This window comes from Sabethes cyaneus, chromosome 3 (assembly GCF_943734655.1).
Source record: "Sabethes cyaneus chromosome 3, idSabCyanKW18_F2, whole genome shotgun sequence".
Lineage (NCBI taxonomy): Eukaryota > Metazoa > Arthropoda > Insecta > Diptera > Culicidae > Sabethes > Sabethes cyaneus.
In genome coordinates, this window is record NC_071355.1 from 34784661 (window position 1) to 34806016 (window position 21356).

Below are 21356 nucleotides of genomic sequence, written 5' to 3' on the forward strand. Positions count from 1 at the left end.
CAATTTATGAAAGGCTCTATCCGCGCAACTTCCTTTTTAAGAAGCATGTTCGCTGTTTTCAAAGTTCTACGGTTAACACCGATGATACCGATGTCGTCCGCAAACGCTAGGAGCATTTGCGATTTCGTGATGATGGTACCGATTCTCTACACGCCTGTTCCAGCGAATAGCACCTTCCAATACAATGTTGAACAGCAAATTCCATAGTCCATCATCTTGCTTCAAATCATCTAACGTCACAAACGAATCCGATGTGAACATCTGGTCCGTCGTGGAGCGTCCCTCTCGAATGCCGCACAGGTATTCGCCAACAAAGGTTTCCTGCAACGGCATTAGTCTGAGAAACAGCTGCTGCTTTGCTAACCTCGTCCAAAGTTGATGGATCCACAGCGTGTCCATCATCTTCAATCGTTATCCTATTTCTGTGGATCGCTCTATCATGTTGACCATTCAACAATGCATCGAAATATTGTTCCCAATGCCTAGCCAGCTCCTTCATCCATTGCTTGGCATTCTCGCTGCCCATCAAACCAGGGGCGGACTGGGAGCCAAGGGGCCCACCGGGCTTTTGAGATTAGGGACCGCAGTTTGCAATATTCTCATGATAGTAAATTAACACAAAAAACGACATCTATTCAAAAGACATCTGCGTTACAAGGACAGTAAATCGAATGAATATGGGCTCTATTTTGTAAGTCATGTCGTGTAACTCGACTCGGCTCAGGTACTGTCGAGTGTCGAGTACCAGTTTGTTCAACCACCACCACAGATGCTGTTCTATCAACAATATCCATTTCATTGGCAAAGCAGATGAACTAACTAGATTTGCTGAAGATTGTGCCTGTGTGTTGCTCCTTTCATAACATCCTGTAACGGCATGTTGAACAGCCCACATGAGGGACCATCTCGTTGATAAAGTCTCCTGCGAGGTTAGAATGGCCATGATTTTACGGTCGATGGTATCATACGCAACTTTAAAATCAATAAAATAATTGTCCGTTGAATTCTGTATTCATGGACTTTTTGGAGGATCTGCCACAGCGTGAATATTTGATTTGATTTGCGCGATAAATGATAGGATGTCAATAGTTCAATATATATGAGTAGCTTACTGCGTCTACACGTCAGAACAGAACAGTTCATAGTGCAGGCGATTCCCGTGCCGAGTTAAAGCTATCCCTGGGATTAAACTCTTGGATTCTCCTATAAGAATCCTGCTTCTATAAGCAAGGTATTTTATGCGAATCCTCTGTAGAATTTCTTCACACGATTCCAATGTGAGGAATGCCCGAGACTCTGCGCGAATCTTTTTGGTTCGTCCTGGTAGAGCTGCGGAAAAAAGAACCCACCGTTTAAAAACGCCAGTACGAAGAGCACGTGATCGCCAGTCCAGAGGAGAGGTTCGTCAGCAACGACACACGGAGTTTCTACAAAACGGTCAGGTGCAAGAATTTTACCATGCCTGTGATGTGCAATGATAGTGCTGGCAACCTGCTTACTGATAAAACGACAGTAGTAGTAACGACGGTACTGACAAACGAGGGAGTATTTTCAGACGCTGTTGGATAGAGTAGTAAACACGAAGATCAGCAGGTACAGGATAAGAATTTTGAGCGACGGCCAAACTGTGGAGCCACCAACACAGGAGGAGGTCAAAAGAGCAATAAGTGAGCTGAAAAACAGTTAGGTTACTCATTTTACATAATTTTAAAAACGGACATCGACTTGGGAGTAAAAACTGTCGAGGCATTACGTTGCTCAATTTTGCCTGGTGCTCTCACTATCCTGTGTTTTATACTGAGTCCGTTAGCTGAGTTCTTCGTCGGCGAGTATCAAGCTGGTTTTCATGAGGGTCGCTTCACGATGGGTTAGATATTTACCCTGCGTCTAGTAACTGACGAGTTCCGGGAGTACAACTTGTAGACTCATCAAATTTTTATGGATTTCAAGGCGGCATACGATTCAGTCAAACGAAATGAGCTGTGACAGTTAATGCTATGACATGGGTTTCCCACAGAACTAGTTACGTTGATTCGTGTGACGCTGGATGAGTAAAAAATATAAGTCAGAATAGCAGATGAGACCTCACGTGCTTTTTGATTTTGCGGATGACGTCGATATCACCGAAATCAAAAGTAGAGCAGCGAAAGAAGCCTTTAGGTCATTTATTGAGAAATTGGGACTTACCATTAACACCGCCAAAACGAAGTACAAGGCGTGGAAATCCAAATGGTGTTGGTGTCGAAGAGGAACTGAATGTATTTTGGTATGGTCGTGGCATGTGACAACGATTGCAGCTGCGAATTGGCCTTTACGCAGGCATTACATTTTGTAACTGAAGTCCCGTAGCTTGCAAATTCACATAAAACTGACGCTCTAGAGAACACTAATCCTCTCGGTGGCCCTTTACGGACATGAATCATGAACGCTAAATGAAGCTGATCGACGAATGCTTGGGGTTTTAGCGTAAAATTTGGCAAAATCCAAAATGGAGTGTACCCAAGTAACCAAAAGTTCCGATAAAAGGGGATTTTCTGGCTTAATCAGTCAACGAAATGATCATGAATAGAACTCTATTCAACTTCATTTTTAAGTAATTAACCGTACTTTCAAGTTCGTATTTGATGTTTAAACTTCGAAGGGAATACAAAATAATTTCTAACAGAACTAGAAAGTTCGCAAAAAGTTCACTTAAGTCGCTATATAGAACACTGTTCAGCCCAAAAAGAAACTCCAATAATTTTCAAAATAAAAAAGATTGGGGGAATATTTTCCCACTTCTTCCTGTTTTGCAGATTCATGACATTTTCTCATTAACTAAGGTATTTAATTTCGGTTAATAATCGACTGTTTTTTTATAAATATTTATTTATTGTAACTTACCACACACCACCAACATAAACCTCGGGGATTTGAACTCGAGTACTTCTTTTCGGTAACTTAGGCGCATACCACTGCTCCGTTGCTGGAATATGCGATTTGCATGGTTTTTACTCGATGTGCTAATTTCTCATTTGTCACAGCCCCGAAACGAACTTACACTTAAGAACAACTCATCGGCAAAATTCATGCCACTAGCGGCGGCAGAGATGGCGCAATGCACCAGGATAGGCTTGCAACGAGGAACGCTCGGGTTCAAATCCAGTAGCAGTCGGTGTTAGTTAGCCTTTTTTTTAAATGTCTATCTTAATCGCATGAACCGACTTTACAAAAGTTAGGAGGAGGCGGAGGTAGAAAATGGAAAAGTATAAAAATAGAACTACAAGTGCTGTTTTACAAACTTTTGCCAAAGTTTCTTCAGAAGCTGCTTAGCGCTCTATGCAGCGAGCTCAAGGCAACTTTGAAGTTCGAGCTGGTAGAGCTGCTTAGCAAGCTATAGCTCCATAGACATAAAGCTTGTTAACCTTTCTTAGACACCATTATCCGAACTCTAAGTTACTTTTGAGTTGTATGGTGAACTTTCAAGCTGCGTGTTGGACTTTCAAGCTTCTACAGATATCAACGGTACTTTAATGAGAATGAAGTTCGGTTTACAAGTATAGTGTCTGGTTGTTCAGCAAGAAAGTGCGGAACTAAATTTGAACCAAATATGAACTTTCAAGTTTGTTCCTTAAGTGAAATTCGAACTTTTGGTTGCTTGGGAAGTGAAACTCAAACTTTTGGTTGCTTGGGTAGCACAGACGCATGAACCACGAGCTATATTAAGAATGCAAATATGATGTTATAATGAAGATAGTACAGTGTGGCAGTTTGCGCTGGGCTGGTCACGTGTCTAGAATGCCCGACGAAAGAGTAGCCAAAATTATTTTAAGCAGAGAATAAAGAAGAGGCCGTAGACTTCGGAGTAGACATCGCACTGATAGATGTGCGCTCTCGAGGATGATGCACGTTCAGCTGGTGTTCGAGGGGTTTGAAAAAAGGTAGCCCAGGATTGAGAACTGGAGGACCATAATTCATTCGGCGCAGGATCGATAACGGACCATCGCCACTGAAGTAAACTAAGCATGGAGCTTAAGCCGACAGTACAATATTTATAAGTAGTCAAATAACTGCGGATGAAATACTAATTCTACTTTCAAATACTCAGAATTGAAGCTGGTAATATTTTCGGAGCTTGGACTCCAACAGCTTAACTTAAATGATTTCATGAATCATAAGGCCCCAGCAATTGAACATTCGTGAGTCATAGAAAAAGTTTAATTGAATGAGAAATTTTGGTTTGATGTTCGGGGCCCCAATAGTCCCATTTGAAGCTGAATTTTCAATCATCAAATCGGTTGATTTCAAATCATGGGGCCCCAGCAATCGAACATTCGTGAGTCGTAGAAAGAGTTTAACTGAAATAAAAATTTTGGAAAATCTCATTTTGTGTAACAACGAAAATTTTACTGGGGCCCGGTTGCCCGGTGGGCCAGTCCGCCCCTGAACGAAGCTGTCTACGTGAAGCTTTAAAATCAATTCGAGACAGCAAAACCGGGGCGTCAAGCTCACTATTGAGAAGCTTGGCTACAAAAGTCGCTTGTTGATTCTTCCAACGACTCTCTAGCGTATCCAAGTCTAAAAGCTGACAACGGTCTTCGTACCGGGGAAGATTATTAGGTAGACGCCACGGTAAATGTCTTAGAGCGATACGGACAAATCTTCGTTGCACACATTCTATTCTAGCAGTCACAAGTTATTCCAGATGATACAGGCGTTTTCAAGTAAGTTTTCAAGTTTTCATTAAGTTCCAAACAATATACTGCCAAATGTTTTGAAAATTTGCTTTTCAATGCATTAGCGCCGTAAAAAGCGGAAGAGAGGAGACATGAAGAGCATCTCTCATTGTCAGATACGTCGAAATGAAAAAGTACACGAGAAGTTCATTAAACGTTTCACCCAGCTTGCGAACGCAAAGGCAACGAATCTAACGTCAGTTGAATCCATTTGGCCGACGACATACAGTCAACCAAAAAAGTATTCGGACAGCAGCGCATGAAATTTTCTTTTAGAAATTTTGCACAGTATTTTTGCAAAGAATGGTAACACATATTTTTTAAAACAATGTTTAACTAAAGCATATTTAGATGCACAACAAAAATTCGGGGAAAAGCTTTCCGTTTTGAAGATAGGGTACATATAGTTTGAATTCCTCAAAAATGCAGCCAAAAAAGTATTCGGACAGTTAACTATTAGTTGAAACAAATGTCCTTTCTCGCTCATCTACTACCTCGTAGGACCATTTACATTCTTGATGACCTGTTTTAATCTGTTTGGGATAAAATTAACAATTTTTCAAATATCCCTCTGTGAATTGCTGACCATTTTTTTACAAGAGCTCGGTTTAAGTCATTGTGATTAGAAATCGAATGATTTCTCATTTAGAAATGAGATTATCTAAAAAGATGTTCAAAAGAGTTCAAATCTAGACTGAATGCTGATGTTTCGATAGCTCTAGGACAATTATATGGTGCCTACCGCTTACAATTATCGACAGTATGTTTAGATTCAACATCCCGGTACAATATGTATGTACCACACAATTACAATTTTGCTTTAATTTCACCTAAAATTATTCAGATAGTTGAGTTTACATTTAGTTCTATCCAAAAATATATATCTTTGGTGCCTCGGAGCTTTCCAACCACCCCAACAAGGTATGACATCAACAACCCTTATGCAAGAATAACTAAAAGAGAAGGGTTACAAGCGAAAAATCACTCGTCAGCAAGTAAACGAGCAATGCGGTTAGTGTCATACCTTGTTGGGATGCTTGGAAAGCTCCGAGGTAGCAAAGATATATATTTTTGGATAGAACTAAGTGTAAACTCAATTATCTGAACAATTTTAGGTGAAATTAAAGCAAAATTGTAATTGTGCGGTACATACATATTGTACCGGGATGTTGAAACTAAACATACTGTCGATAATTGTAAGCGGTAGGTACCATACAATTGTCCTAGAGCTATCGAAACATCAGCATTCAGTCTAGATTTGAACCCTTTTGAACATCTTTTTAGATAATTTTATTTCTAAATGAGAAATCATTCGTTTTTTTATCACAATGACTTAAACCGAGCTCTTGTAAAAAAAATGGTCAGCAATTCACAGAGGGATATTTGAAAAATTGTTAATTTTATCCCAAACAGATTAAAACAGGTCATCAAGATTGTAAATGGTCCTACGAGGTAGTAGATGAGCGAGAAAGGACATTTGTTTCAACTAATAGTTAACTGTCCGAATACTTTTTTGGCTGCATTTTTGAGGAATTCAAACTATATGTACCCTATCTTCAAAACGGAAAGCTTTTCCCCGAATTTTTGTTGTGCATCTAAATATGCTTTAGTTAAACATTGTTTTAAAAAATATGTGTTACCATTCTTTGCAAAAATACTGTGCAAAATTACTAAAAGAAAATTGTATGCGCTGCTGTCCGAATACTTTTTTGGTTGACTGTAGGAGGATAAGAGCAATCATACGTAAAACGTCCAGCACGCCTATCGATTAGTGTATGTGATAGTAAGTCAAATCAAACTGATTTTCACACTGCTAGATGACTTTGTCAAACAACTGTTTCACCTCTCTTTCAATTCCGTACCATAGAAGCTGATTTTCGCGTTCTTTTTTATCCAACTTACCACGACATGGATTAAAAAATCTAACAACTTTTTAAGATGACTGTGTTCTCAGACATTTGAAGTATGTGTGTATTGTTTATACTTCTACATCTGAACGATAGTTTATCTGATCAACAACAAAAAATAATCATATTTCTAAAGAATAGAAACCACTCTACAAAACAGACATTGTGTCTCGATGTCCTCGAGTAGGTAAAAGACCGTTCTGAACTAATGATCTGTACCTATAGTTGCTTGAGTACGAACGCAGCAAAACTGGACCCTGGCTTTGGTGTTACCTTTACCTTAAATGGTACGAGTTGTAAGGTCCAGTTTTACTGTTCTCGTTTTATCCTAGCGGTTCCGCTTGTGTGAATGGTTGGCAGCAAGTCGAACAGCAGAATGGAAGAGCAAATCTAGTTTTCCTACTTTCTAGTGGTAGTATTAACGTAGACGTCCTTTAACCATTGCACCCACCCTATTTCCGGGAATTCGATTAAGCGAAATTTACGACAAAGATATGGTGTTCTATTTTTCTTGGTTCCTTCAATGTCAAACCAGAATTTTGTTTACTTTTATCCTCCTCCTTTCATTCGTTGAATTCATATATTGTTCTGTTTTGGACGATTGCTGCCTTTGGCAAAACTACTTAGAAACTAGGAATCGCAAGCAGGCCTTCTGTATTTTAACAAAAATGTCAATAACAACATGTGGTGATTTTTCTCTGTCAATGGTTAAATGGCTATAAAAGGTTAAGGAAACATGTCGAAATTATTTTCTTTATAATGACATAACACCATCATATGTTGATTTTGTAATTCATATTTTCGAATTAAATTTATGTGAAAAAGGTGTTAATTTAAAATAAAGTACCAATTTACCGCACAATGCACGGAGGTCCTAACTACTATAATTACAACCGTTCAGCTCATTCCGGTAGTGGCAAAGCTTTGAGGTGCGAACCAACACCAACTAGGTATAAGTCGGATATTATTTTATGGTCGTTAATTCAGCCGGATGCCATTTTCATAACAAAACCCACGATGGCGTTAGAGGATCTGTATCGATGCTGTCCAGCTCGTCGAGCGAGTCGATTAATCCGGTCAGCGTAACGCCTTACTGACGGACTCACATACTTTCGAACAGCTGCTAGCTGCATAGCTATTAGACCTCTACTGGACCGGTCTGCTTTCGACGGAAGTTAGGTGCGGTCGGCCGCGGCGTGGCGTGCGACTAGATAGCTATGTTACATATGAATGCCGCAGAATTGTTTGCTTTTTCTTTCCACTTGCGCATATTTCGATCGGCAAGCACACGGCAACTATCCGAGGTGAAACATAAGTCAAGTATTCGGTCATTTTTGATTATAACTCACCTTTAATGAAAGCAGGTGTCTGTCTGATCGTACGTGCGTAACTCGCGAGTAGGTTGCTATCAATGAATGTTGGTTGTGGTTTGCTTTCTTGCCACAGAAACAGAGGCTTTTGTTCGGCCTGTGGGTAGTAGGAAACTGGTAAAATTAGGGAAGTACAAGAAAATCTGAATTATGTGCCAGACTCTGTACTGCTCGCTTCTACTCGGTGAGTTCATTCCAGGCGTACTTGTGTAACTTTTCTATGACGCAGTGCCGCATTGTGAAGGCTCAACCAGTATAACCAACTATGCCAATGTTCGAATTGATATTTGTACACGGGCATGGCATGGGCACTTCGGCACAATGCCCAAACGGAACAAGTGCGATCTTCGCGTATTGACGTGCTGGGTACACGCATCGACATACTTACTTACTCCATTTGGACCTGTAAACAATGAAAAAACGTACCTGTACGATAGATTATATTATTGATAGATGAAGCTGAAGCTGACTACCGACACATTGCGAAACTAAAGTTATTAAAATGTAAAAGTTGTATTACATTGTTCGCGTCACATCACAAAGGAACTTATGTAAATACATGCTAGTAATTTCTGCAACCGTAACAACAATTCAATATGAAATGATCCGAAATTCGAATCAAAGCGAGAAAAATACTAGAACTGAGGTAACGATCGATGACGATGAATTAGAATTTGGTTCCCTAGTGGCGGATGATAATGACACCAACCGTGAGCGTGTTTTCAGCGAAAGTCATGCTTTTCTGGGTTCACAAGTAGGGTAAAGAACTAGTTTTAAGCAGTCTAAGCGGGTCACTGATTGTTTTACCTCATTACAAGCGATGGGTTGACTAAGTGGGGGATATCAGCATACCAATCTTCTTGCTATCTTTAGTTCTTCAAGCTGTTACCATTGGAATACACTATTGTTGAGCTAAACTTTTGATTTTTCGCTTTAAAAGTTGGAGCGGCGGAACTAATTTTGAACACACCGAACCCATTTTCACACGCAAGGTGCTATTTCAAGCAATCCTGAAATCTGAATTTTTTTTACGTCCCGGTTAAAAATCCCTCGAACTTTTCCCCCTATTCAGTAAGTTCGCGTTCCTATCCGCGACCTACTAATCGGCATCTGATGCGTAATCGGCATAGATGCGTAAAATGCCATCTGTCTAAATTGTTTATCGGGGCATACACTCACCACACCGTTCGGCAAACGGTATTCGTCGTCTCTTTTATTCTCTGGTGTTCTTATGGGAAACTGCGAGTTTGACGTCTCACTCGCTGTTCATAAGGATGGTGGGAGAACAAAAGAGGTAAACATATACAGTTGGATTTCGAATTTGGCAACAAATGCGTGTCGCCTATGTTGCCAAAATCGAAAGCGTGCCAAAATCGAAAGCGTGCCAAAATCGAGGCCCTTTTTCGATATGAAAAAATTTAATGTAAATGCTTTAGAAGTAGACTAAATATCATTATTCAACGATTGCAACCATTTTATGTTTACAAAGTCCGTCAAGAGCCATCTATCCGGTGCAAATATGTTATTGACACCATGCAGTAAGACGTAGTCCTACGGCAATAAAAATATTATTGTTCGAAACCACATAACTTTTTTTTCATGAACATACTCAGGGCATCATTTTTTCGTCATTTAAAGCATGTATGCGGAAACTGATTGATATTTAAGCATATTTTTGGAAGTAAAATATCTTGTGTTGCCAAAAACGAATACTTTTGTTGCCAAAATCGAGGCATGCCAAAATCGAACCATGCCAAAATCGAACCATGCCAAAATCGAAATCCAACTGTATAGCAGTACAAACGATCGGAGTACAAACGATCAGAACAGTGTTGTCAAAGCAAATAACATTGAAACACATCGTTGCTTTATTATATCACTGAGAAAATCTTCGAAAATTATTGAAAAAGCTGTCTTTTGTGTTGTTTTTAATAAAGAAAAATTAATTATGAACATACATTTCTCTTGAAAGTATTGAACCACGTTTTCACCATAGGAGGTTTCAGGTAATTTCAAACTTAAAATTCTTATTTCCAGAACCGAAACAGTGTCTTGGCAACACGATAGTTCATCAGTTATACTGCAGCTGCTGCTACTAGTGAACAGGTTCCGTCAATTCAGAATTTGTTTTCAGTTTTGTTAGAAAATAATAAAACTTTTGGCTAGTGACAAAGCCTTAGATAATAGAAAAAAAGAGACTGAATAATATGGTATGTGACAATTAAGTGCTTGACTTTCAGAGTGGTTGTAATCAGTGCTGAAAATTTGATGAATTCGTTAGTAGCGAGGTGGCGATTGCTGAAGAGCAGCTGAAAAATTTACGTTTTTGGACAACAATTTTTAATTCATCATATTTCTTGTCGGAAACCCAGTACATTGTGTTTGTGTGAATCAAATGTATGGTTAAGTGATTTGTGAAGATGATCCTATCAAAAGATTTTGAAAATATGAATAAAAAAGTGCATTTTCGGATCATTTATGTTCAACTGATTAAAATAGGTAACACTGCTTAACTCGTTCCTTACCCTAATTACTGTCGAATAGCCCAACCGACGTACAAAGTGTATCCAGCACGAGACGCTCATTATACCGGTTGTTCTTATTACAGGTACGAAACGTAGACAAGGCTCAAGTACTCGGAGTTTTCGAGAGACGTGAGCTAAGAATGATCGTCGGTGGTGTAGAAAAAACGGAGTATGGAGATGGAGGATGAACCATAAACTCACCCAACTCTACTTCGTCTCTTGACAAATCTGGGATTCACAACGTGGCTAGAGCTGGACAGGGCATGTTGCAAGAATGCCCGGCAGTTACTCGGCGAAAATGGTGTTTATGTCAAATCCGGTAAAAATTAGACGACCAAGAGCACAGCGAGCAGTGAGCTAGACCTGGTGGTGAGTACAAGGTTTCCAAGGAATTGGATACCAGCAGTCAATAATCGAGTGAATTGGTGGAAAGCCAATACAAAAAACAGTGTTAAATAATTCGTACTACAATTTTGAGGAAGAAAGAACTCAAACTGATAAGCCTGAAGCTTTTCGCTTCTTAACAAGGATCAGCCTGTACATCCATCTGGCATTCGAAGCCGTGCTCCATTTCTGTTCGCACTTGGCTTCATCAGTTTTTGTATTCCCCAGATATGTTCCTGTTTGTAACACTCACTGTATTCTGCCAGGGTGACGTCGATAGGAACCATTCTGACAATAATGTAAGTAAGCTGCATCCGATAAAATGGTTGCAAATGGTTCTCTCAACCGATTCTTCACACTCGCGACATAGCAACTCCTATCCCTATAGCTACCTCCTCGTGGTACCAGCCGGGATACGAGCAACCTCGATGGAAATCAGGTAACCATCTCCGGTGGAAACCAAAGGTCGTATGCTGACAGGAATTAAGGGCTCCTTCGAGGACGTTGGTCTTACGGCGATACTGTGAAGTTGGTCGCGGGCCTTGCAATCCAGCACCACTAAAACCAACGCAACGAACCGCGACGTAAGTAATAGAAATCAGAACGGATTAACGATTGGAAATTAGGAACATGGAACTGTCGGTCTCTAAATCTCCTCGGAGGTACCCACCAGCTTTCTGAAGAAGTGAAGAACCGCAAGTTCGACATCGTAGCACTGCAGAAGGCATGTTGAAAAGGAACACTGATAGGGTATGTTGCAGCTTCGTCGTAATTACCTATTCCCGTCCTATCCAACACAAATTATTAAAAATATCAGCATTTTTATGACACACAATGCAAAACTAGTTATTCCCTAATATTCTAGTTTGTTGTCTATCATACGCGATCAATCAAAGTGAGCTGAGATCTATTTAAATGCTTTTTATCATTAAAGAAGTCCTTCTTCTTCTTCTTCTTCTTCAGCAGCATAGAGCCAGGGTGGTTCGTGCTGTTTCAAGCACTCGTCTCCATTCAACTCGGTCTTGGGCCACTCGTCGCCAATTTCCTAGTCGTCTCAGAAGTCGCAAATCGCTTTCGACCTGGTCGAGCTATTGTGCACGTTGGGCCCCCCTGTTCCGGCATCCTTACGACGTGTTCGGCCCACCGTAACCTGCTAACTTTCGCTAGATGTTGTGATCTACCTTGAGAAGCGTTTATTCTGTGTTCAGTAGTCTGAAGTTGGTGCCCGCGAATATTAGAGTTATTTATTTGAATTATTTAGTTTTGTTGAATTATTCGTTTGTTGTATGCAATACTTTTTGAGTTCAGTTAAGTTTAGTATTAGTTTTAAGATCAAGAAAATTAAATTAAATAAAAAATATAAAAAAATCTGCATGCAACATTTACCATAAAAGTATTCTTTAAAGTTAAATTTTGCTCGGGACACCAACTCAAAATTGTAAGCCCGCCGTTTTGTTTCGAAGAACTGTCATCGAGTTGCTGAATCGTGGGGATAGGAGAAATCACTCACACCAACAACCTTGCGGAGGTATAAAAGGCGGCACGATGGCGCACACGAGGGCTGTTCTTGTCTATAGAAATCGGTCCGTGGAGTGAGGTCCAGTGGCAGCGTTATTCGATTAGGTAGTGTCGATCCGCGTCTTAACAATTCCAAACTAGTGGGATCTTCTGATCCGAAGCACGATTCGCCAGAAGACTACACGGACGTTATTTCCTGGCCGGATCAGTTGATTGGGGTGAAGTGTGGTACAAGTGTGAACGTTTCGAAAGCCCAGTCCCAGGAAAAACTGTACAGTGTACCGCGAGTGCGACAAAATGTCGGTGGCAACCATTTTGGACGCTATATTTGAACAATGGTGGGGACTGGTGCTTTAACCGTTAATAGTAATAAAACAAAAATGTATGGTCTGCCTAATTTGGCTGTTTTGCGTGTCATCAAAAGTACATGAAAGTCCTTTAGGTTAGCTTGTTCACTAGTTATCGTTTGAAAGTTTGCATCGCACACGCTCAGTGACCATACGTGCCAAAGGGTTGAAAGCATGCCCAAGAAAAATCTCCCGGAGAACCCGTGAAACGACTCTGTAAAAGCTGGTGAGTATAGTGTGGCCCCACCACCACCCAGTCCGTTCGTAACAATGTACGATGGGAGTCTCCCCAAGCAGTGCCTGTAGCTCGTGATTCATACGCCTCCGCCACTCTTCGCTTTCAGTTCGTACTCCGCCAAATATCGTCCGCAGCATTTTCCGCTCGCACACGGCAAGGGCACGTATGTCCTCCGTGAGCAGCGTCACGGCTTCAAGTCCATAAAGAACTACCGGTCTAATAAGAGTTTTGTACATTGTTAGCTTCGTACGGCGGCGTAAGCTTCCTGATCGTAGTGTTTTACGAAGGGCAAAGTAGGCCCTAATTCCCTCTACCACTTCTAGTTCGTCGCCGTCATCGGTTAGCGTCCGTGGGAGGCGCGCGTTTGTTTCCTTTGAGCCTCTTCCTTTCATGTATTTAGTCTTCGACACATTTATTTTTAGCCCAATTCTCCAGACTTCGCTTTCAGTCTGGCATAGATTGCCTTCGCCGTCGCAAAGCACCTGGTTATGATATCGAAGTCATCTGCAAAGCCTAGAAGTTGGCTACCCTTGGTAAAAATCATGCCTCCCGTTTCGATACCCGCTCGTCGGATCACTCCCCCAAGAGTGATGTTGAACAGCATGCAGGATAAACCGTCACCTTGTCTGAACCCTCGCCGTGTCTCGAAGGGACTCGAGAGTGTCCCAGAGATGCGTACGAAACACATCACTCGATCCAATGTAGCTCTGATCAGCCGCATCAGATTGTCCGGAAAACCGTGTTGGTGCATTATCTGCCATAGCTTGTCTCGATCGACTGTATCGTATGCTGCTTTGAAATCAATAAAGATGTGATGCGTGGGCACGTTGTACTCCCGACATTTCTGCAAGATCCGTCGGATAGTAAAAATTTGGTCCGTAGTTGTGCGAGCCCCCATGAAACCCGCTTGATAATTCCCTACGAAACCTTGTGCTATCGGTGACAACCGGCGTAACAGGATCTGGGAGAGTACCTTGTAGGCGGCGTTTACCAGCGTAATACCACGAGAGTTGCAGCAAACTAGCCTTTTTATCCTTTTTTAGATGGGACTAACCACTCCTTCCATCCATAACCCAGTGTAGAGCCTTTGCTAGCGTTTCTCCGCAATATCTATAAAGCTCTGCCGGTAGGCGGTCATTCCCAGCGCCTTTATTGGTTTTCAGCAGCCCAATTTCCCGTTTGGCTTCTTGGAGATCAGGCGCTAGGACATTACTATCTTCCATGGGCGCTCCTAGGTTAATTTCCCATTGAGGTGTTCATCGAAGAACTGCTTCCATCTGTCGACCACCTTGCGCTCGTTTGTGATTAGATTCCCTCCCTCGTCCAGGCACATGTCTGGTTTCGGTATGTAGCCCTTCCGAGTTTGGTTCACCATTTCATAAAACTTGCGCGTCATTAGCTCGGAATAGTTGCTCTAATTCTTCACGAACTCTGTCCTCCTTTTGGTGCTTTTTCCTCCTCAGGATCGTGGTCAACTGGTTCCTAGCTCGTCGGTATTTGGCCAGGTTCTCTCTAGTGGCAATACTTAGATAATTTTTCCAAGCAATTTTTTCCCCTCCACCGCTTGTTGGCATTCCCCATCAAACCAATCATTTTGTGTACTCCGCTCAATACCTAATGCCGCGGTATAGTTACTATAGAGGTACTAGGATTGTAGGACCGTAAATACGAAAGATTCAGCAAAACTTTATTTAGAAAAATTGTAGATAATAACTAGTTCTACAAATGTCTCATATATCACTTCACCAAATTTTGCCCGGCTGAGACGTTACTGTCAAATGAATCAAAATTGAGTCAAAGTGATCGAATCATCCGTGACGTTCCCTTCAAACTACTAAACTATAATACTGTAAAATGCCCTAAAACAATTTTTGCTGTTGCTGATGCATCGAAGAGATATTTTCAGCTGAAAGACAATTCAATTTTATCTTCAGGTATTACTTGATGCTGAAGGCCACCAAGGCTGATGAATTGATGGATGATATTCACATTCATTATGTGCCTTCCGGGACAGAATGTTGGCTAATTCAATCACCAACAAGAAACGAACGAAGATCTGAACCTCACGAGCGGTTTCCGTAGCGCATTTGCTCACTGTTTTACTAAGCCAAGCTGGAGGCGATTGATACTTATGAACACACACGTGCCAGAAATGCAATCTGTATTAGTCCTTGCTCTAATAATCTGACATAAAGGAATATTTCATCGAGTAAAACATGTCATCAAAATATTACAATATAATGTTAACATAGGCCTACGTCACCCTTTCGTACAACACTTAGGGCTGTATACCTTGTAGTTTTTATGATGATCGATCAACCCCCGAACGTGCAGATTAAAAATCAAAGGCCGATTCTTTAATATTAGCGTAATTAACGTACTTAGCTCTCATCTCGGAAGTACCGATGATGAGAAACACGAGCCGGTGATTGGACGGTTTAGCGCACACCCGCAAACAAACGAAAACGACCTGAAACTTATCGACATCATCGGCTCCAAGAACATGACCATACGTAGTATCTTTTTCCAGCATAATCTTCACCATCGGTACACCTGGAGATCACCCAACCTGACGGAATCACAAATCGAACACGTTCTGATAGATGGTCGTCACTTTTCAAGCATTCTCGAAGTCAGAATCTATCGGGGCGCTAACATTGATTCGGACCACTACCGAGTGATGGTTTTTGACGTTTTGACGGCGCCCGTCACGCTATAATCTAACACGACTGAACTCGACGGCGGATGTCTCTCGAAGCCACGCTGCCGGGAAAAGGGGAGCTGGACGAAGTCCCTTTTGAGGACTGTTGGAGTGTCGTGAAAGCAGCCATTAACAGCATAGCAGCGAACCTGTGGCACCGAATCAACGTAACGAACGGTTTGATATTCAGCAGATATTCGATGAGAAGAACGAAGTGCGGGTACACATGTTGCGTCGAGCCACCCGTCATAATGTGGGGCGATACAAACAGTAGCGGAGACAGCAATCCCGACTCATCCAGGAGAAGAAGCGCCACCAGGAGAAGTGTATCTCCTAGTTCCATCAGAGACTCAACAAATCTCACAAAGGCTTTGTGCCGCGGGCCGAAATGTGCACAGATGATCGAAAGGTGGAAGCAGCACATATGAGGAACATATGAACGGCGTGCAGGTGGAAGACTATGAAGACCTTAGTACAATCAGGCAATTCGATGTTAAGTGACTTTAACATGGGTTTATTCTGAGGTTTATTCTTCACATCCTTCCTACTGAATTCTGCATTTACTAATAATGAAGCCCCTTGCCAGGGCAAGTTATAAGAGTGGCACTTGCTTGAGGTGCGAATGAAGCCTCTTGTTCAAGGGTAAAATATAACTTGTCCCTCTGCCTGGTTCTAAGAACGAGATTAGTAATGCAAAAAGTAGTCATTTGTAATTTATTATCAATAATATGATGAAAACCTGTCAGCTACAATGCTTTACTCAGGCCAAGGATAGCACATTTAAAAACATCAAATGGGTAAACAAATATTAACTTGCAGATTAAAATTTTAAAATAGTATAGAAATGTTATCTCTAATTGAAGTGTTTTTTTTAAATAAGGTTAAGGATGGTAATTGCCTAACCGCCAAAGGTATGCTATTCCACATTGCTGCCCCACTTATACTGGAAGTTGAGTGACGTGGGAGGACAAATGACCTGGCCGCTGTTTTTTCGAACGAAATGTCGGTTTCGAACGAAACATAAACCCGTTCGAAATACAGAAAAGGGGTGAACAGCTTGGGCCAGCTTTTTCCTAGTAGCTGTGGATAACACACTCTGGAATCGACGAAAAGTCCGGAGAGTATTATAAACTTTCTTCACGATATTATTAATTTGAAGGGTACATTTCAGATCTTTATCCATAATGAGCCCCACATGAGCCACATTGTCTGAGAGCTGAATCGGTTATCCGCAGAAAACGATGTTATTTCGCTTGCAAAAAATGATTGCTTGAGTTTTTTTGTGGATTGAGAGATAATAAATTTGGTTTGGTCCAGACTCCGGGTAGGTCAGCTAGCACCATTATAGTACACTGTAAGGAACACGTACACACCCTCACTTTGCGTTGAACTCTGCTTTACTCTGCTCTGCTTGGAATACTTGCTCGAGATGCGAATAAAGCCTCTTGTCCATTGACAAATTATAACTGGTCTCCGCACTTCCTAGCTCTAGAGCTAAATTGGTTAAAAAGTAGTAAAAAACATAGAAGAAAAAAAGGAGGTAAAACACCGACACTTAAGCACGGATAATAAGCAGTTCGCTCACTCTATGGCGATACTGCAAAAATAACGAAGTGAGCAACAACACCTGGATATCACAATAGATCAAAATGCCGGTCGTAGCGCTAATATCTATACAAAAATAGCCATCCAGCGGCTGAAGAACAAAGCAGCATGAAAGGGTGGCATTGAATCGGAACTTATTAAAATAGGCCCGGAGATCTACAAGAAAGACGATAAGCTGGATTGTGAGAACTACAGAGCGATCACTATCCTGAATGCCACCTACAAAGTGGTTTCCCTAGTCAACTTCCATCGACTGACGCCAATAGCCAATAGATTCGTAGGAAGTTATCAAGCCGGCTTCATGGAGGGTCGGTCTACAACGGACCAAATCTTTACCCTGCGGCAGATCCTCCAGAAGTGCCGCGAATTCCGAGTCCCCACGCATCGCATGTTCATTGATTTCAAAGCCGCATATGATAGTGTAAATCGACAAGAGCTATAGAAAATTCTGGACGAAAACGGCTTTCCGGGTAATTTTACTACACTAATTATGACTATGATGGATGGGATCCAGTGCTGTGTGAGAATCTCGGGTGGATTGTCGAACCCATTCGAATCTCGCAGGGGAATTTGACAAGGAAATGGTCTTTCTTACCTGCTATTCAACATTGTGCTTAAAGGTTTTATAAAACGAGCGGCGGTCGAAATGCGGGGCACGATTTTCAACAATTCCAGTCAATTTATCTGCTTTGCTGACCACGTGGATGCCGTCCGCAGACAGGTGGTCAACAAAGCAGACCGAGTGCGACAGGACCATGGTAATCGAACGGGATAAGTTTGAAATAATCAACCAGTTCGTATACCTTGGCTCACTGGCAATAGAGGCCAACAGTACCAGCCGTGGAATTAAAAGGCGTATTATCAGAGGAAGTCGGGCCTACTACGGACTCCACAAACACTTGCGGTCGAGCAATCTGAGCTTCCATGCAAAGTGCACATTGTACAAAATGCTAATTCGACCGGTTGTCCTCTACCGGACCTGCGTTCGAGTTTTCGAACAGCGGGTGCAAAGAACCATCTTTAGCGGCGTGCAAGAGATCGGTGTATGAAAATGAAGAATGAACCACGAACTCGCGCGTCTCTACGGCGAACGCAGTATTTAGCACAGGGCACAGCGAGCGTGGTGGCAAGACCAGGTGGAGCGAAATCTGGCGAGTACTGGGTGCCCGCGGAACTGGAGACCAGCTGCCATGGACCGAATTAGATGGAGGAATCACGTTACGCAGATCTTGCCATAAGACGTAAGGCCAACTAAGTAAGTAAGCTTGCTCACGTAACCTCAGCACTTTTAGGTCTTCCAGCAGTACACCGGTTGCGGAAAGCACTATCGGAACTATTCATGGGACCTTTTGTAATCTCCACAACTCTTTTCCAGCGGACGATATTTTACAATTTTTTGACCATGTGTTGATTCCAAATTAGAGCTCAGTTGAAGGGCGACGTCAATAATGGTTACTTCTGCTTGGTTAATGATTAATGGTTGTTCGTCTACCCTTCTCATATACCGGTCAATCGTGATGAACAAAAAGGTCCGTCAGAACCAGAACGGTCAGAACGGTGCAGTCCCAATACAGCTTCTAACAATCGTTTTCTAAGACGGGATCTGGTTTGTAGCGGTATAACCCTCCACACACCCCGAGCAAAAAGCTCACGCAGAGAGCCCCCTAATATAAGACACTTACTTATCTCAGCTAGTAGGAAAAACTCACAGCAAACAAGAATTTGCATGACCATTAGTCAAGAGGTACTGTTCACCTTCGTTTCTATTCCGCTGATGTGAAACCATTCCACTAGCTCCAATCCAATTATTGAAAGTTTCGGTAACAACATTGGCTTCTGTATATATGTCTGTGCACAGAGTGCAGGACTCTCTGTCGAAAACTACTTCTAAACTACTATTTACTTGGTAATCGTCCTACTCACATGTCGAGAGTCACCATCGCGCATATCGCCTCCCCAGAAAATCCGTTGAACTGATTCAAGGTAAGGTAATGCTAATGACTATTCGTTTGATAATCGTGTGTCGTTGAATAAACCGTTCCATTTCTGTCATTCGGACACGCTTTCTACCATTCAATGGCACGCTTGAGATGTTGAAAAAGGTTTTAGACTGGCTCACGGCAAAGATATATGTTATAACTAACTGACCCGACAAACTTCGTATTTACTTACTTACTTATGTGTCCATGTCCGCCGGTCCGGCAGAACAAAGGGATGAAATCAGAGTTCTCCACTGCTGACGGTTACCCGCCATGGCTTTTACCTGTCGCCAGGACAGGTTCTCGTCTACAGCCCGGATGTCGTTGGCTAAGCTCCGTCGCCATGAGCCTCTGGGTCTGCCTCTTCTACGCTGTCCTTGTGGATTCCAGTCGAGTGCTGCTCTGCAAACCTCGTTCGCTCCTTTCTTCAAGGTGTGTCCGATCCACTTCCACCTACGTTCACGAATTTCTGTGGCTATCGGCCGTTGATGACACCGACGATGGAGTTCCTCATTGGATATCCAATTATCAGGCCGCCAGGCACAAATAATGTATCGTAGGCACCGGTTAATGAATACCTGCAGTTTTTGCGGTTTTGGCTGGCAAAGGGTGAACATGTGCATTCCATAACCTCTGTTCATTAACTCCTATTCCTACCTCCACGAGGTGCCGGCTGGGGTACGCAACTTCGGTTGTCGTATGCTAACAGCCCAAGCAACCAAAAGTTCGATTATTACTTGACACGCGAACTCGAAAGTTCATAATTAGTTCATATTCAGTTCCGTGGAACTTTCTTGCTGATTAGTAGTGTATATCAAGTATACGTGGAACTAAATGCTTTAAGAAGTGCTGCGAGTACTTCATAGATACTTCAAAGCTATTAGGATGCTACATGAAGTTCTGAAGTAACTTTAGTTGCTAACAAGTTCTGCGTGCTGCTTTTTTGTTTATATTTCTGGTGATCAAACCAGCAAAACCTGAAACTATTGGAGATTAATTATTTTTATTTCACTTGAATAAATTTAATCCTCGCACATTTCTAATTACAAATATAAATTAGAATGAAATGCTCTTCATTATTGTGTTGTGTTGTGTAGCATATGCTGTCGGTATCTCACTACTATAGTTAATTGCCTGGTTCCAAACTTTATGTTCTATAATTAACTCGCGCTGCATAAAGCTGCTGCAAGTTCTAAAACGAACTTTTACTTAACAACTCATTGGCAAAATTCACATCGCTTGTATACGGCAAAGGTGACGCAGTGGATCGGTATAGGTTTGCAACGCGGAACACCCGGGTTCAAACCCAACAGCAGGCAAATACAACGAATATAGAAGTTAGGTAGAAATATAAAAATAGAACATAGAAGTGCTGCTAAATTTGTTTTTTCTTAGTTTTTGACAGTTTATTTCGAAGCTGCTTAGCGTTCTATGCAGTGGACCCAAGACAGCTTGAAAGTTCGGTTAATTACTTAAAAGTGACGCTGCTTAGCAAATTATAGATTGATATACATAAAGCTGTTTAACCCTTGTTAGACACCATTATTCGAACTTTTGGTTACTTGGGAGGAAAGGGGGCACAGTGGCTCCCGCCCACATTAAGATGGCAGCCCCATCAGCGGGATAAGGACCTTAGGTTAACAGCCTACTGTACCAGAACATACAAAAAGTTACCGAAAATGAAACTTCGTATTGCCACAAATTAAACTGTGTTGTACATAAATCGTGAATCTCGGATGACCTTAGTCACAATCTCGAGTTTTGCAAGTTTCTGAGAAGTTGATGGGTGGTTAAATTTACAAATTTTCCTCACAGTGAAGTAGAAAACAACTCCCCCCATTGCTTAGCCTGATAAAATAAAGCGGATAGCATTTAAATATTCGCCATCATTACAAACCATTACCGAATACCATTTTGCGGAACACCAATTCTGACCCAACTGAAGGAAAGAACTAGAGGTCTGTAGATCTAGGAAAATAAATAAACCCAGATAGAGGTGATCTCTAGGGGGGGCTGTGCGACCCCCCCCCCCTCCCGCAGTGTCCGGCACTTCCTACGGCAGGTCGC

General features: G+C 41.8%; 1 protein-coding gene across 1 annotated transcript in view; it reads right to left on the bottom strand.

Moving 5' to 3' along the window:
- LOC128739457 (uncharacterized) overlaps positions 1-15549 on the bottom strand; it is a 68165-nt gene extending 52616 nt beyond the window's left edge. The window contains exon 1 of the mRNA XM_053834943.1: positions 15386-15549. Within this exon, the coding sequence (XP_053690918.1) occupies positions 15386-15549 (164 nt within the window). The remainder of the gene's footprint in view (positions 1-15385) is intronic.
- Positions 15550-21356: the final 5807 nt, after the last annotated feature.